This window comes from Tinamus guttatus, unplaced genomic scaffold, assembly GCF_059628265.1.
Source record: "Tinamus guttatus ecotype Peru unplaced genomic scaffold, ASM5962826v1 Tinamus_guttatus_pri_ptg000004l, whole genome shotgun sequence".
Lineage (NCBI taxonomy): Eukaryota > Metazoa > Chordata > Aves > Tinamiformes > Tinamidae > Tinamus > Tinamus guttatus.
Genome location: NW_028288538.1, coordinates 15,011,912 through 15,028,424, shown reverse-complemented (window position 1 = coordinate 15,028,424; position 16,513 = coordinate 15,011,912). Strand labels below are relative to the sequence as shown.

Below are 16,513 nucleotides of genomic sequence, written 5' to 3'. Positions count from 1 at the left end.
AACATGTGATGCAGTGGGGAGGAGGGGGCACTGTCCTGTTTTCAGTTTGCCCTTTTCTAGAACAGAAATAATATTTTACTAGCTCTCTCATACTATTAGTAGAGCCTTTGCATAAGGAGTAAATTACCGTACATGAGGCACTGGCATGCAGCAAGTTATCTAGGCCTTGATTTTCAAAAATACCTATTACCTGAGGTCCAGTTCCTCACAAATGCACACTGAGCGAAAATAAGCCTTACGTGCTGCTTAGGGGCCTTTATCTGCTTCTGTTTTGAAAAGTCATTTGAGGCAACAAGAATCTGAATTAAGTGCTGCAGCTCTCATTTGCTTTTGTAGGAGTTGCTGGTTCAGGATTTCATGGAATTGGGGCAGGAGCTGTTGAGCTGAGCAATCAGAATTAGTGTGTTCCTTATCAATATTTGAACTTGAACCAACTATACCAGTCCTCAACTGTAAAATGCTGGATTAGCTTTCTGTTACTCGTTAGGTGGGATAATGTTTATGAAGAAAGAGCCCAGATAAAAATGATTCTGATGTGCAAAGTATGGGCCTTTTTATGGCAGGTGTTATCTAATCCTTATCTCAAATGTGGTCTCCATTTGCCATTAGCAATACATGTGTAATTAAGGGATGAGGAAATACGTGATCCAGCACAAAGCTGGGAGCTGCCCTGTAGTTTTTTTTTTTTTTTTCCCTGCTAATCAACACTGCCATCAGTGCTGCACGTGTATGCACACACACAGAGACACAGAATGTTGGTCTGGAGGCCCTCTGCTTTTTGTATCACATGGATGTAAACAAGTAATTCAGCTTCTTTGAGCATCAATTGCTCCCTTACTTTATTTGTTACACGTATGAGAATGCCTCCTTGCTTCTAAGGGTGTTGAAGTTTAGCCTAACGTTGTTAGCTATTTGAGTCTTGAGATGAAAAGTGCTATAAGAATACATACTAAAATCTTGGGTACTAAAACCAAGAAAAGAAATCAAAGAGCTCATTCAGCTTTTTAAATTAGATTAAAAATGAGCTCTTGGCCACTTATGTTAACTGGAGGCAATTGTGCTACTGTTTGAAAACATGTAGCCTGTGAACATAGCACATCAAGCTTGATAAATTTAACTGAGATGCAGAGCCCGTGTGTCAGTGCAGGCTGGGGCTGCTCGTCAGAAGAGCACATGGGGCCCTGGTGAATGGCAAGGCGAAGATGAGTCGGCGGGGAGCCCTTGTAAGGGTGAAACTGCCCTTGGTGCATTAGCGAGAAGGAAATGGTTTCTCTCCTCTGCTTAGTACTCGTGACACGGTATCTGGAGTATGGTGATCTATTTTGGGGCCCCCAGTACAGAGGAGAGACAGAAAAACTAGAGAGTGTTCAGCAGGGGGGCATTAGGATAATGAGGGTGTGGGAGCAGCTGATCTACAGGCAGAGGCTGTAAAAGGTACCTTTGCCCCCTCTGAAGAGGGGAAGGCTGAGCATGAATCTAGTTTCAGTCTTTACCACTAAAAAAAAGTGTTTTATAGGGAAGATAGTAAGACTCTTATCAAAAGTGCATAGAGAAAAGATGGTGGCTGAGAAGGTTTAGGTGCATGTAAGGACAATATTCCTCACAATGGGAATCATTAAACACTGGAGCAGCCTGGCCGGAGAAACTGGAGTCTCTCTCCTTAGAGATTTTTAGCATTCATCAGGACAAAGCCCTGAACAACCTGACCTCCCTTTGAAGTTAGCTGTGCTTTGAGTGGAGGGTTGGAATGGGTGGACTCCAAAAGTTGTTCCAACCTGTGTTTTTCTGTGATTCTATGAATTTAGAGAAGCTGACTTTGTCTTGGAGGGCAGGATGACAAAGAAAACTGCTAAAAGCCTCCAGGTCATGCTCAGTAGGCAGATTTTGAAAGTGAGGTTACTGAAATGAGTTTTGTTGTTTAAATTTAGTATTTTGACTATTTCCAATATGTGAGCAATTAGTTGGCAATGCAAGTACCAATTCATTGGCTCACTGACATAAGCAGAGGTAATCATAGAATCATAGGATGTTTAAGGTTGGAAGGGACCTCTAGAGGTCATCTAGTCCAACCCCCCTGCACACGCAGGGTCACCTAGAGCACGTGGCACAGGACTGCGTCCAAGGGGGTTTGGAAGATCTCCAGAGAAGGAGACTCTCTGGGCAGCCTGTTCCAGCGCTCTGTCACCCTCACTGCTAATAAATTTTTCCTTAAGTTCCTGTGGAACTTCTGTTGTTTCAGTTTGTGGCTGTTTCCTCTAGTTCTGTCGGTGGCCACCACTGGAAAGAGGCCAGCCCCTTGACCTTTTCTATTCTATCTCTGTCCCATAATCCACTTAATTTGACACTAAATTGGCTTTCTCTTTGCAAAAGGAGGAGAGAGATGGTTGCTAAATAAGAGGACTCTTGAGAGGGATAATCAGAAAAAGCTGAAGGAAAAATACCATGAAGTAGTCTACAGCCTTCCTCTTAGCTTTTTAAGTGTTAAGCCTGAACCTAAATGGATTTTCTTTTCTATGGATGTCACAAGTCAATTATATACTGAGTTCTGTTATGTAAATTGTGACAATTTTAATCCAAATCTGCTTTTTTCCCTAGGTTGATACAGCATTGCCTTGAGAATATGTAGTTTACAGAAAAGGACTCCAACTTTCTTCAGCAAAAACCTAGCAGACATTGGTGCCCAGCAACCTACACTGTGCTCATTCCCATGGTAGGTCATCAGCACTGAGCAATGTCCTTTCTGTGCATCCTTTTAGGGAAAGAAACAAAAGAAAGAGGAGTTGTCGAAGTATGTAATGGCTAAAAGCTGTAAGAGGGGTAATGTGTCAAAGTGTAGAGCTGTAGTGTAAGCTGTCAAAGGGAACTGAAAGCATGGTGCTCCTGTTATCAATTTCCCTGAGCACATTTTAAATAGAGTTCTGTCAATGCAGGGTTCGGTTCCCCAAAAGCTCTTTGTGGCTTGAGTTGCAGCTGCTCAGAGCGAAGGAAGATGTCAAGCTCTGTATTGCAAAATTCTAAAGCTTTTTGCAAATAACAAAGGTACTTTGCCTGGAAAAATATTGTACTTCCAAGGAAAAAGAGCACATGGTTTTATAAAGTGTGTTGTTTTCTTCAGAACCTGAAAATGTGAAACCTCTGTGCTTTGTGCTTAGGGATGCATAGCTTTGGATTCTTTTCCTTGGTTCATTTAATTTTGATTTTCCTCTGTAACTTCATATCTCCTGGAAATCATCCATCCTTCAGGTCTTCCTGAGGTTACTAGTAAGACCAGAAATTATAATGCAGGGTGTAATGTGAAAAAACAGTTCTGTATTCTGTACCTAATGTCAGCAAGTATTCAACCGTAGCTCTTGCTACAACTACTGGTTCTAAAACGAAATGGCACCTGCATTGAGTGCTTCAAGCACCAGCTGTAGTAGAACTTATTATAAAACTAGTTGTTTGTGTGTCTGAACCTCAACGTCTTTCTGACTTGGTACTGTTGTACTACTCTGCTCTGGAGCATTATCATTATTATCACCACCTGCTCTGGTAGTTATATTGATAAATATAGTATTTTTTGTCATTAGATTCTCCCTCCCTTTTTTCTTTTTCTCCCTTTCTTCTTTGTTCTTTTGTGCAGCAAAAATGGAGAGGCCCCCCCAAAAAAAAAGTAAACCTAAATCCTTAGTTTTTAGTAAGAAGGCTCACTCTACAATTAGGGGGCGGGAGTGGGAAATGGTGATTTTTTTTTTTTCCCCCCCTAAAGATATTAGATTTTCAGACTCACAGAATGGTTGAGGTTGAAAGGGTCTGTGGTGCTGTGGGACATTTGTTTTTGCTTTTCCTGGTAATGAGACCTAGCAGTTATTTCATAGCTTTCGGTTCATGACACAAGTCATGTGCTATGGCTTTGATCGGCCTGCGTCACCATCGGTGAACGCGTAGGGGTGTGGAGGTGGCCAGGGCTGCAAAACGCCCTGTGTGAGTAATGGGGGAAGCGCCGTCGCAGCGCTCCTCTGACACCCTAAGAAGCCTGAGCAAGCAGACAGTAGTAGTTCTTCAAACTGTTAACACCAAACACTTTGTTATTGTTGCTTGAAGAGGTACAGGAGGCTCCAGAACGAGCGTGTGTTTATAGTTTTGTTTTCTTATAGTTCTTTCAAAACTGAATCTACTGCTGCAAGATTATCTGATTTGGAAAGCAAAGCATTTCATCTGTACCAGGAAATGTTTTGCTCCTTTCCTTTAACAAAGTGTTCTCCAGTTGGCTCTTTGTTACATGTTTCTGAGGTTATTGTGCAAAACCATTAAAACATAGGCTCATTTCCTGCAGTATTTTAGTATGTACTACAGTGGCACAAAAAGAGATAGGAGGTGGTTGGGTTTTTTAAGAGTTAAAAATACATTAAATGCTTAAACTAGTCCTCTGAAGTTAGCCAACTTGCAAAAGGAGCGCATAAAAGATAAATAGGATTAAGTCATGTCGAAGAGTGATTTTGACAATTCCTTTGTTTCCAGTTTCAGAGGGTAGCGGGTTTATCTTCAGGTAACAGTAAAAGATGGGAAGGATTTGAAGTAATAGATAACTCACAGCCCCGCAGTGACTTCACAAGGTCCTGGTGTACATTCATGACCTTAAGCAGGAAAATTCCTTTTGAAGGTGCAAATGGATTTGCTTGCCAGCTTGCTTCTCTGGATGTTATGGTAGAAAAACCTAACTAATTATGACTGTTTTGAAGTTAAGTGCTTTTAGACCTGCATTTATGTAGCACCAAGCACAATGCATTCAGTTTTTGTTCTTAGCCTAATCTTAACCTTCTTCTGGCTAATATTTTCTAGTCAAAAACAAAATCATTGTCCTTCTCAGGCACCTGGTCTCTTTCTTAATTTTTGTTTATTCCCTTCTGTCTCCTTCTGCTTTCACTCTGTATATTGAGGCAGAATGGTACAAAAAGGATGAATTGGGATGATTGGGAGAATTCATGAAGATAATACAGAGCATACTTTGATTTGCCCTAACTGCTGTTTCTAGCTTAGGACCAAACTTGCAAGTCATCCTGTGTGCTGCTACTCTCTGAAACGCTGATCCCTGCTCTCCGCGAGCAGCGACCCTTCAACTTTCCAGCAAGCCTCTAGCCCCTAGTCTGCTGAGGACCATCTGCTCTTTTCATGTGCCTTTCTACTGATACCAGAATAATTTCCATCTGACCGCCCTGTGCTTTGCACGAATAAAAACCTTTCAGGCTGCTGCTTCTAAAGTAGATTTACCTTCAATCACCATTTATTAAATCTCTGTCCATTAAAAACCATAGCTTGCAAAAGCTGTGTGCATTAAGCCTGATTATAGAGTCGATGGAGAAGAGGGAGGGGGACAGCAGTTTGTATCAGTGTATTGCCTTGTTTTTCTACTTGTCTAGCTGGCTGGTAATACTTGTGACAGGGTGCACATCAGAACAGAAGTCTCGTATACTTGCCTTCGATTTTGTTTTATGCATCAGTCTGTCTCCTTTTTATTTATTTAAGCTGTAACTAAAAGATTGTTGGCTTCAGTAGAAGCTGCTCAGGCTGTATGATAAAAATAAGAGTTTTCTGTGGTGGTGAGGTGCTAGATCCCTTATGGAGGGGAAGGGCCAGGGGATTAAGAAAGGAAGAGGAGGAAAATTCACAGGTTCCTTACGGAGGATGAGTGGCTCCTTCAAACGTACCTCATTTAAGGGCTCAGCATCTGGATCACAAAGGGTAAGTCTGCAATCACCCAACTGGTATGATCAATGGAAATGGTTGGCTTTGTATTTTTAACAGCTGATATGATTATAAGTAAGAATGATTCTCTCCCTCTGTTGTCCTGTAAGTCTCAAAGGTACCTGTCATGTGCAATGGTTCTGGCAGTGAATCTTATTTCCATTATGAGAGTTCTTCCAGGTGTACTCTGTGTCTTAAGGGTCTTGGGAATAAATATCACCAGAGTTAGATTATAATGATTTCTATCTATAGTGAAAATCGTATTTTGATGACTAATTATACTTAGTGTTCATGCCAAATTCAGATGCAAGCAATGAGAAGATTGATAGGATGTTTAAAGAATTTTGTTGTGATTCACTGGACACTCAAGCAGCCATAGTCTACCAGAAATTATTTTTGTGGTTAGGTCATGTGCTGTGCAACATATAAATTAAAATTCAGAGGGAGGTAAAGCCATCATAAAGGAATCACCTCATGCCAACCTCACTCTGTTAATGTCATTTGAAAATAGAAGGTGCATATTAGGAATTTAAAATTAATGAATTCATTTGGAGCAAATATGGACTAAGCTGAGCTCAGAATTACTTAGATTCCAGTTCTACTGACCTTTTTTTTTAGTCTGACTCCATTCAAATAATGAGAAATACCTTCCCCGCCAGCCTTCAACCTCTTATTTCTAATTTCTGGTGGTGCTTACAGTGCTAGAGACTCATGTTCTAGTAAAGAACCTCAGCAGAGATTAATGATCATGGCCATCAGCAAGCAAACTGTAAGCACTGGTAAAATCATATAAGGTGTTTTTTGTTTTGTTTTGTTGTTTTTAATTTTGATAGTAGCTAGCACCCTGGCCTTTTTCTCTACTAGAGAGATGATGTAGTTGCATGTGCTACCAGCATTACGGGCCATAGTGCAGCTGGGGTGTGCTAGAAGAAGAAACAAGATCTGCAGTCCTTGTGCCAAGATCTGTAGTCAGAACACTAAGAAGAAAAACAGGAGACTGAAGCACTTGCCTGGGGCTCTGTTCTCTGCTTATAGCTATAAAAAGAACAGAGGATATCAGAATGTCAAATAATACTTCACAGCAGCGTTACTTCGTGCAACTTGACTTGCACTGTTTCTTCTTAAGATGCCCCATGGCTGTGTCTGAGCAGAGAGAAAAGCCAGACTGTCACCCAGGAAAGCTGTCACTCTCCAGAACAGCTGCATATGGCTTGCTTCATCATCCAATTGGCTTTTCAAAGCTAACAGTAATTGACTGATAATATTAGCAGTATTTATTGACTAATACAGAGAACAACGTAGGAAGGAAGTGCTAGAGAATTGCTTTTCCTTTAAAATGCCTTTTTTTAATATCCAGGTTAACTTAAACGTGAAAAATTGGAATAGGAAATCCATAATGCATGCATAGTGCCCCAGGTGCAGTAAGCCTGTTGTTGTTGTTTTAATATCCCCAAGCCTATCTTGAATTGCAAAGCACACAGAATTTTATTCCCTGATTGGAATAGAGTCAGAATAATAAACCTAGATGAAAATTGTCTAATCTGGTTCCACTAATCACCCAGGACAAGTCTAGTCAACTGAAGGTAGAAAGAACACAATGCAGATTTTGTTTTTCATGATGAAGTTCAATTTATGATCTGAGATAATTTGTTTTAAGAGCTGACATTTCCTTTGTAGCTTACTTGTCTTCCTAATTCTTTTAGTGACTGTCTATTTTTTTGCATTAATGTTCATTTTAGAAACGCAAGTCGTACCTTTCGTGAGAAAAATATTATTTCCAGAGTTGATAAAAGATAGTTTATGGAATTTATGGAATTTAAATTGCAGCATATACAGTAAGCTGGAAGTGGTACTTCTACTCAGTGGTACATTCTGCTTAAATAGCTGTTGGCACGTGCCCTGGCTGCATAGGGGGAAGCAGAAGTGATTTCACCTGAGAGCCTGGATTTCTCAAGGCAAGAAATCTAAGTGTAGTTTGGGAGTTTGTTTTGCATTAAATATAACCTTTTGTTAGTGATAGAGCTCATACAGTTGGAAACAGGGCTTGAAACTGTGTGAGTGCATGTGTCTTTCAAGGATTTAGTACTTTTGGAATATGTTGGTAAAACCTAGATAGGAAATGGTTCAAGCTGTGACGTAGCTAAACATACAGATTTTGAATGAAAAATTCACCTTGAGTGCTGTGCAGTTTTGTATAGAAGGATATACAAAGTGGCCTTCTAGATGCTCAGGTTAAAACTTCAGTTGAGATAATTTTATTGTACATGCTTTATTGCTCACAGTGTGGCTATCAAATGTGGTACACGAAATACCAGAAATGTCGAGATGATTAAAGAAAAAATTAATATTTGTATTTAAATACATTAGATAATTTTGAAAATCTCAACAGCACTATTATAGAAAGTATCTTTTAAAATATTTTTAAGAAATACAATATTCTTCAATGATCTATTAGAAACTCTTACAGGGGTTTCAAAGACGCAAGGACTCTTGGACCTTCAGACTAAGGCAAATAGTTTGTCATATATTTTGCAAATGACCTAACAAACTGGAGAAATGAGGGGTGAGATGGTGCGCTCTCTTGGATTTAAAACCCAGAATTTAGACAGAAAGATTATTTTGGTTTCCACTTTAAGTAAATTACTGTTTTAATTTGTCTCATTGTTAATGAAAACCTTAGTATAAAATCCCTTTATGTTGGTTACAGCTTTTAATCTTATGATTTATTTCACATGCCTCACCGAGTCAACACAGAATCAGTTCCATGTTGGTTTGGTATCTTAACGTCCTTCGATAAGCTAGGCAAAAGCGTTGCGAAAACCTTCTGCAATAATTAGAGAGTTCTTAGACAGTAGCGGTTGATGACAAAGGAGTTGGAAACAAATCCCTTAACCCTCTCAGCAATGTGCAATTGGATGTGCAATTGGCCAAGTCAATTATAAGGTTTTTTTTTTTTTTTTTTTTTTTTTTTTTTTTTTTTGCTGTGACATACCATCCACATAAAGAGTATCAATACAGTAGAGGATTTATAGATTTGAAATACAGGGCAAATTAAATGCTTGTTGCAGGAGAATCCACGACACTTTTCTTGGTGTCCTGTAAATTTCTCAAGTAAGACATAGTAAGACGTGGTTTTTAGGAGTCAGTTTTCTGTCAGGATTGTCAGAAGTTGCTGGCCAAGAGCCAAGTGTGTGTTGCAGGTACGAGTCCCGCGGCGCAGCAAGGCTGTGGGCAGCCCTCTCCACGAGGCAGCTCCTCATCCACCCTCGAGCAGCAGATGGTGAGCGCAGACGGCAGGGGCTGTGTGATCCCTGTCATGGTGTGGAGGCTGCCACCGGGCACAAGCTCCCAGTTCAAGATCAGGTGTCAGCCTGGAACCACAGATAACGTTTCCTGCACTGAGTAGCTGAGTAGCTCATGCACCTCTGAGTAAAATGCTCCCTGTGTACACCCACTGTTCCTCAAAAGTCAGAAATAGCGTCATGGCTTCTTCAGTGCGAATGTGATAAGTTTTGCTAGAGTTTATTGGCATTCGTCAGTGTGTTTGAACCCAAAATATTTTGGTAAATACTTCAAATTGTAGCTGTTACTTTATAAGGAGGATGCATATATCATAGAGCATCTGCATGTGCAAACACTGCATGAGACCCACAGCTTACAGGTTTACAGCAAGTGCAGTCTTTCCAGCTGAATAAGTGTATTATGAGTTGCAAATCTCTCTGTAGACTTGGCCTCGTGTCCAACTCATAGCAATCATGCATGTATCTATTAACTTCTACCCCTTTCTGAATTTAAGCAACAAGTAAATTCTTTGTACAGAGGGACTACTCGGAAATACGATGTCTTAATAACCTATTGCAGGAGGTTAGGGCAAGAGGGAGAGTTTCTGTCCAGCTCAAATTGTTGGGCTAATATAGGTTGGCAGATTGCAATGGCAGGAGTAATAGGAATTGTTCCTGTGATGTTCCTTGTGTTAGCTGTATCAGCGAAAGCATGGCTTTAGTATGAACTTTCTCTAGTGTTAGATAAGGGAGAAGCTGCAAAAGGGAGCAGGGGAGAAATGTCCTCTTTAATATTGCACATGAGCAGAATCTTCAGTTTTAGGGGAGGATATTTTTGAAATGTTCCCTAACAAACTTGTCCCTGTGATTAAGGGGGAACTAAGACTGGTACTTGAATGGATGAGAACAAAACCTTTTCTCAGAATTCATAAAAGGGCTACCAAATGTCAGAATCTATCTGTGAATTACAGTCATGTTTATTTCTCAACAATTTGATCATGTTCTTGCTAGCTGTTTAAATGCACTCATGTCAGATGGTGAATTCAGATGCCTCTGAATCAGAGCTGTGCCTCACTGCCCATTTCTCAGCTCCAAGTATTCCTCCTCTAATGTGGCTAAGCTCCATCACTGGATGTACATTTACCTGATACCACTTACATGCCTATCTCTTTGCTTTCATATGAAATTTAGTATGGGTAAAACAAGGAAAAGCAATTCCACTAGAGGAGTTTCGCTTCATGTCTCAAGTAGTGACAGGAGGTAAGTTGATGTTGTAGTGAAGTATGTAGTAGGTCAGGGTACTTGCTGCTCTCCACCTCTAATTATGCCCAGTTCCAGCCATCACTCAGTAGAACCTTTCTGGGACTTTTTAATTTCAGCCTTTGAATGTAGCACAGCTCTGTAACTGGGCCAGGAAAGGACTTAGATAGCAGAGACCTGAAAGGCCGCTGTATGTGGCAGCCTGTCAGAGCAGAGCCAGGTTCAGGGAGGGTTGTGGAAGAGGCAGCTGACATGTTGCAACCGAGCAGGTTTCCCAGGAAAGTTCAGGGACATTCTGAGGAACCCTTGGAAATTAGGGAATATGAAAGGGCAGCGGCCCCAAAGGTTGTGCGCAAAGAGTGCGAGAACAGTACATCATGAAATCCTGGGCTAAAGAGCTTCTGCACAATTTACGTTGTCCTGTAAAATTAATGCTTATGTCATCGGTTAGAAAGATTAGAAGTCCAAAAGAGTAAAAAACCAAAGGTTCCCTGATGAACAATTGTCATATAATTAGAGAAGAAGCAGATTCTGCATTACCTTTAACAAAATGAGGAAACTGCAGATATAGAGAGTGCAGATACAGAGAGATTTTCTGTAACTATGACAACTCATTTCCCTAGTGTAGCTTGTATTGCCCATAGCACTTTCAGTCTCATCCAAAACTCAAGAAACTGATTAGAAGCTTATTTCTAATGGTAGTCTCATAGTCTTTAATGGATATTGCTGGCCTTTTTTTTTGCCAGTAATTCCACTTTTACAGAACAATATAATAGTTTTTATATTTTTGATTAACATTTCATCAACAAGTGATCCAACAGAACTTTCTCAAGGGTTTGAATGTTCACTGAGCTATGAAATATGTCCAGCAGTAAAAGCTGTTACTTCTGTGTAAACCTGGTTCACCAGCAGGGTTTTAATACTGTATTAGGGCATACTATGCTCACAGGGTTGATTGTTTTGTTAAAAATGCTCTTGCAGTCCTAAATATTCTTCACTGCAGTCCATAAATTAGATCACATGAAATGTTTTAATTGGATTCATTCTGTGCTGCTAGATGCAGCAAATTACATGGCCTTGAGCTTTCCATAAGAGAATACTAAAATAATGTATTTTTTCTTTTTAAGTAAATAGCAATGCTATAAAAGCATTTTTTCTACAGTGACAATAAAGAACAACTAATTAACTGACTGCAGAGATAGTGTTTCTTCTAAACTTAAGTGCCTTAGATAGGAAGGATGAGGATGAATGTAACTTTACTGTGTAGTCATTATCTCCTACTTTATGTTCCTTAATGCACGTGTTGTAAAACAATATCAGCTTGTATGATGTCCTCTTGGAAATGACATGTAAAGGCAGCCTTGTTGTATAAAGATTAATCTCTAATAATAGCAGAGTAAAAGATGTAACAGCTGGTATGGATTAATATTCCTTTAATATCTGCTTTCATGTGATTAATAGCTGTATGGCTTAAACCTTTGCCAGGGAAAGCAAGCAGGGGCCACTAAGCTCTACTGAATGTACCATTTGTATTTTTTTCATAGAATAGGTATTAAGTTAAATGTTTTTCCTTCTTTATTTTCCAGAGTTCATAGCTGTTTTTGATTTCTCTCCACCCAATCTTTCTGTCCTAGGTCATGCCTTAGAAACATTCTTCACAGAAAGAGGTGAAGTAAGTTAGTTCAGCTACCACTGACTGGGATGTGGGGCAGAGGTTCCTTCTCTCTTGATTCTGATGCACAGTGTCAGGTTTATTGCTAATATAATTCAGCAATAAATCATTTACTTCTGTTTTCGTTCATTTAGAAATGTATTAGATCTTTGCCTTGGAGGCCACGTTAGGTAGTAGTATCTTTTTCCAGTGTTACATTTTTGGTAGGGTTTTTTATGTTATGTTTGTATAAAAATGAAATCTTTGGTCTGTTTGGAACTGAAGAGCAAAGGGTAAATTCCAAAGCTCATAAAAAGATTTAATCAGCATGTGATTAGCTGGATCAGTGCTCATAGCCCAGGGTATGCTCTTTTGAAATTACATCCTAATCGCTTAGCATTGTAACTAGGTTTTACTGAAGTTTGATTCCCGAAGATATTTTTCAATTATGGACACAAATTTGCTCAGAGAATTAAAGATCTAAAATGCCAGGTGGGAATGGGGCATATTGCTCACAGGTTGACAAGCTTTTTCCATTTTATGTCCTCTTATATCCTAGGTAAGCACGAGAACATGTGAGAATAAGAGCAGCTGTGCTGGGTCAGGCCAGGGTCTGCCTTACCCAGTGCTGTAATAGCGCAGTCTGGGGAATGCCGTAGGAGCAGGCTGAGGATGCAGTGAGTCCCGCTCCGAGCTCTCTCCTGTCTAGTGATCCTCGAAGCGGGGCTTTCTGAGCCAGAGGTATTTGGTATATCAGGGTATTTCACAGACTTCAGGGGAGGGGGTTAATGTGAAACGATACCATTGACTTCTAGTGTGCACAGGGTCCTGCACCGAGCACTTTGGCAGCCTAAGGACAAGTTGTGGGAAAGCATGGCAGCCAGCCTGAGCTGCTTCGTTTGGGAAACAGGCTTTTGTTTGGGTAAGATTTCTTGAATTCAGTATCTCAAGTTGAGAATCTTTTAATCTTGTCATTGAACTTTGCTTTAGTTCTTGGTTCTCATTTAGCTGCAGTGTTTTTGTGGAGCCTTCCTTACAAATTGCGTATGCTTCTGGTTCCTTGAGCACATAGAAGCTTTGGTGGTTGTTTATCATGCCTAGTTCTGACTTGAGGAGTTAATGTGGTGAGTCCCTGTGTTCTCCTAAGTTAGTAGCTGTGAGTGTTGATTGTGGACAAAATGGCCTCATGACACATCTTTTCCAAACACTAACAAGTCTGGCTGTTCAGGAAGGTCCCGGATACCATTTTTCAGCCTTTTATCTCTGACAATGTTAATTCTCCAGAGAAATACAAACACTTTCTGGAAAGAGCTTGGCATCAAGTGACAGGGCACTTCGTTTGTTTCAGATAGCAGTGCTGTCATTGACCAGTTGCTGCTTGTGGGTCTCCTCCTGGTGAATCTCGAGTGCTGTGGCATGACCAGGGTGGCCAGGCTCCGTGTTGCACTACTTGCACCTAGAAGTTTTTGTTTGCTTGCTTGTTTTCCCCCTGCACAGAGCCATGATCACAGTGACCAGGGAGATCTTAGCTCTGCTTCTTGGCGCTTTGTCTCACCTCTCGTGACCTGCCTGTATGCTCAGGGAAGGAAGTGGTTGGGAGCTTTAAATGGAGATTTAGTGTTCTGGTTGTGTATCCTATTCCAGTGCAGGGAAGTGACTCACTGTGTTAAAAGTGGCTTGTCCTCTACACTAGTCGTTAGTGTCCTATTCCAGACCATGGACTAGATAAATTTGATCATTAAAGCCTTAGTAGTTAGAAAAACTCAAAACCCTAATGTAATTTCTGGCATTCACCCACCTGTAACACTTCAATTTCAGTTACAATGATGTAAAATAATTTCTTTTAGCGCTGAGGGAGAACTGTGTTATCTCTTTGTTATAACTTAGGCTTTTACTCTAGGAAAGCGTTAGTATGGGGAAAAGGCAAAGTGTGCAGCAGAGATACCTAAATGTAAGCACAAACACAAGTCAGTAAGGATGAGTGCCATTTTGGATTTCTTTTCTGAAAAGAGAATAGAAATTACAAATTTTCATGGAATGTAAATGTGGGAGAGGGAGATATTTACAATGATCAGATCACTGTTTTGCATTTCAGGTTACTTTCATGTGAATAAGGTAAAATATTCTCATATTTCATACTCTTCTCATCAGCATGAAACCTCATTACTGCAAACCCTCCATTTGTGTGTCTCAGTGCTGCTAAAGGAGAGGTGCTTGTCTTGCTTTCTAGAAAAAAAAAAGTTATATAACATTCAAAGCTAATTTAATGGATCCACTTTGTGGACTTAACCTTAAGCAGTGTTTAAAATTACACATTTTATTTTGGTGCTGGCCATATGCATCTGACATGACTATTTTCATCAGTTGCATTGCTATCACATTGTTATTTTTATTTACTGTCCTGAGATGTACAGCAGGATTGTTGTAGTTTAAATGATGTACATATTAGCAAAACAAAAATTATTAGAGCATTGATCATTTAATTGCTGTCTGAATGTGCAGTATTTCATTAAGCCTCTCCCAGATAAATGGAATCATGTTCATGTGTACATGTAGAGAGGACTTTAGTTAGTAGTGCAGTATTTCCAGATGTGTTTTCAGACTTTGCAAGGTGGATATAAGTAGATCAAAATAAAAATATTACTTTCCTGAGACCTTGGGTCTCATCAAGCGTTATGTTTTGGTTCTCCTGACTACCAGGTGCATTTGAATGAATCGGCCACTAGATAGAGCTATGCTAAATAGAAAGGCCCTCCCTGTGAGGTTTTATGCTGAAGTGCGTGTTTTCCCCAGGAGTGAGCCAAAATAGGGACCAGCTAATGCACGAGCCAGCAAGGACAATGAACAGTCCTGTCTTCAAGACACTGAAATCTGCCCCCTCACCCGGGTTATAACAACACAGTGAAAACAGGTCTTTTTCTAGATATACACTAAGACCTGGGTGAATAGTCCAGTGTAATTTCCATCTAATATTAATAAATAAGCCATATCTTTAAATTACCAGAGCAATTGATTCTTAAGCACCCAGCCATCCCAGGGCAATTTGATCATCACTGAACTTTGAAAGCAATAGCTGCATTAAGCTTTTTTTTTTTAAACCTGGGTGTTTGCAAGTGCTCATGTATTGATCAAAGGGCCATAAACAAAAAGCAACAAAAAAAAAACCTACCTACAATACTATCTAGTATAGCTTTGACCCAATGCATATAATTATTTTACATATGATGATTTTTGTATTTTTTTTTTCCAGTTTATCTGGAAGTGCATTTCTGGTAGTAGTATTTTACCAGCAGAACAACCAGTGATGCGTTTAGTCTTTTGATAGTGGTTAGGATTTTGTTTGCCAGAGTTGTGCTAAACTAGTACCAAAGCTGCACTACACCCAAGAGACTGCAGAATGCAGTGTAATTCATACTGAAAAATATTTGAGCAGAAGTTATTGGCGAGTAGGAGATACGTGTTTCTGACCTGCCTCCGCTGGCAGTGAATACTACCACAGAGAGAAGGCCAGAAAGGACAGTGCTCTCGGTGCCATCCTGGAGCTGCCAGCAGTGCAGGCAGAGCACGGGGGCACGGTGCAGCTTAGCTCAGCGCTGCTCTTGCCACGCCAAGAAGCGTCCGGGGCTCTTAGTGACACGTGCAGTTCTCGGCTCGCGTGGAGGCAGTCAGGAAGCTGGGGACCTGGGTCTAGGGCCGTGGCTGTACATCGTACAGAAATGTGGCCATAGTAATCAGATGTTTTTCTGGAAACTTCTGATATTCAGTTTAATTCTCTGTGGTTGAATCAAAGCCTTCATTAAGGTCTCATTGTTTTATCAGACCCCAATGAAATTGTTACTAGCCAGGACTGTGAGTAGATATTTGATTCCATTTTGTTTTCAATTCCTGGCAATAAAATGGCACCCAGCCTGCCGGGTGAGTGGATTTGTGCTTCTCCGTACGGATCAGCTCTGGATTAGTGAGGTGCAGCTGGTATGTTCCACATGCTGAGTGCATTTGGCACATTTTCTTTTATTTTTTTAATGTCCTTCTGTACATGAATATTTGCTGCCTGCCTTCCCCTTTTGTGAGGATTTGGTCTTGTTTGGTAGTAAAAATACCTTTCCCTAAGTTGTGTGTTAATGGGACTGAGCAAATGGGCAGTGCTCAAGTGATTCTTTAGCAAAAAAGAATTTGAAATAAATGTTTTAGTATAACAAGAGTTGTTTGTGTTTAAGGGATCTAACTAAAAAATGAAGCTAGTTTTTAAGCTATCAGTCAAAAATGCAAATGATCCTTGTGGTTTCTTGAAATGTGGAATTCACAAAATGAAACTTCCAGCTTTTAAAGCTGGCTTCAATTACTGTGCTGCTCCTGTAGCGAGCCCAACTGTTGTGTGCTTATTCCAGCTCAGGACCTGTGTTCTGTGCTTGGCTTTCATCTGAAGTTGCAGATTAGAAAGTTTAATACTTCTATCATCATTTCTGAGCATCTTATAATAAAACTTCTAAGTGTGGTGGTCTGAGATTTCTTATTTTGCTTTGTCTTTTTTTTTTTTTTTTTTTTTTTTTTTTCTCGCTATAGTTGCAAGGGGATCTGCCTCTTCCCCTCTTGCCAG

The 16,513-nt window shown here is 40.2% G+C and overlaps 1 protein-coding gene across 1 annotated transcript in view; it reads left to right on the top strand.

Annotated features, from left to right (window-relative positions):
* Window positions 1-2,613: 2,613 nt before the first annotated feature.
* The window catches only part of TRPM1 (transient receptor potential cation channel subfamily M member 1), a 74,940-nt gene continuing 61,040 nt past the window's right edge, over window positions 2,614-16,513 (top strand). Inside the window, exon 1 of the mRNA XM_088520624.1 lies at window positions 2,614-2,710. Coding sequence (XP_088376750.1) covers window positions 2,708-2,710 — 3 coding nt within the window. The 5' untranslated portion in view covers window positions 2,614-2,707. The remainder of the gene's footprint in view (window positions 2,711-16,513) is intronic.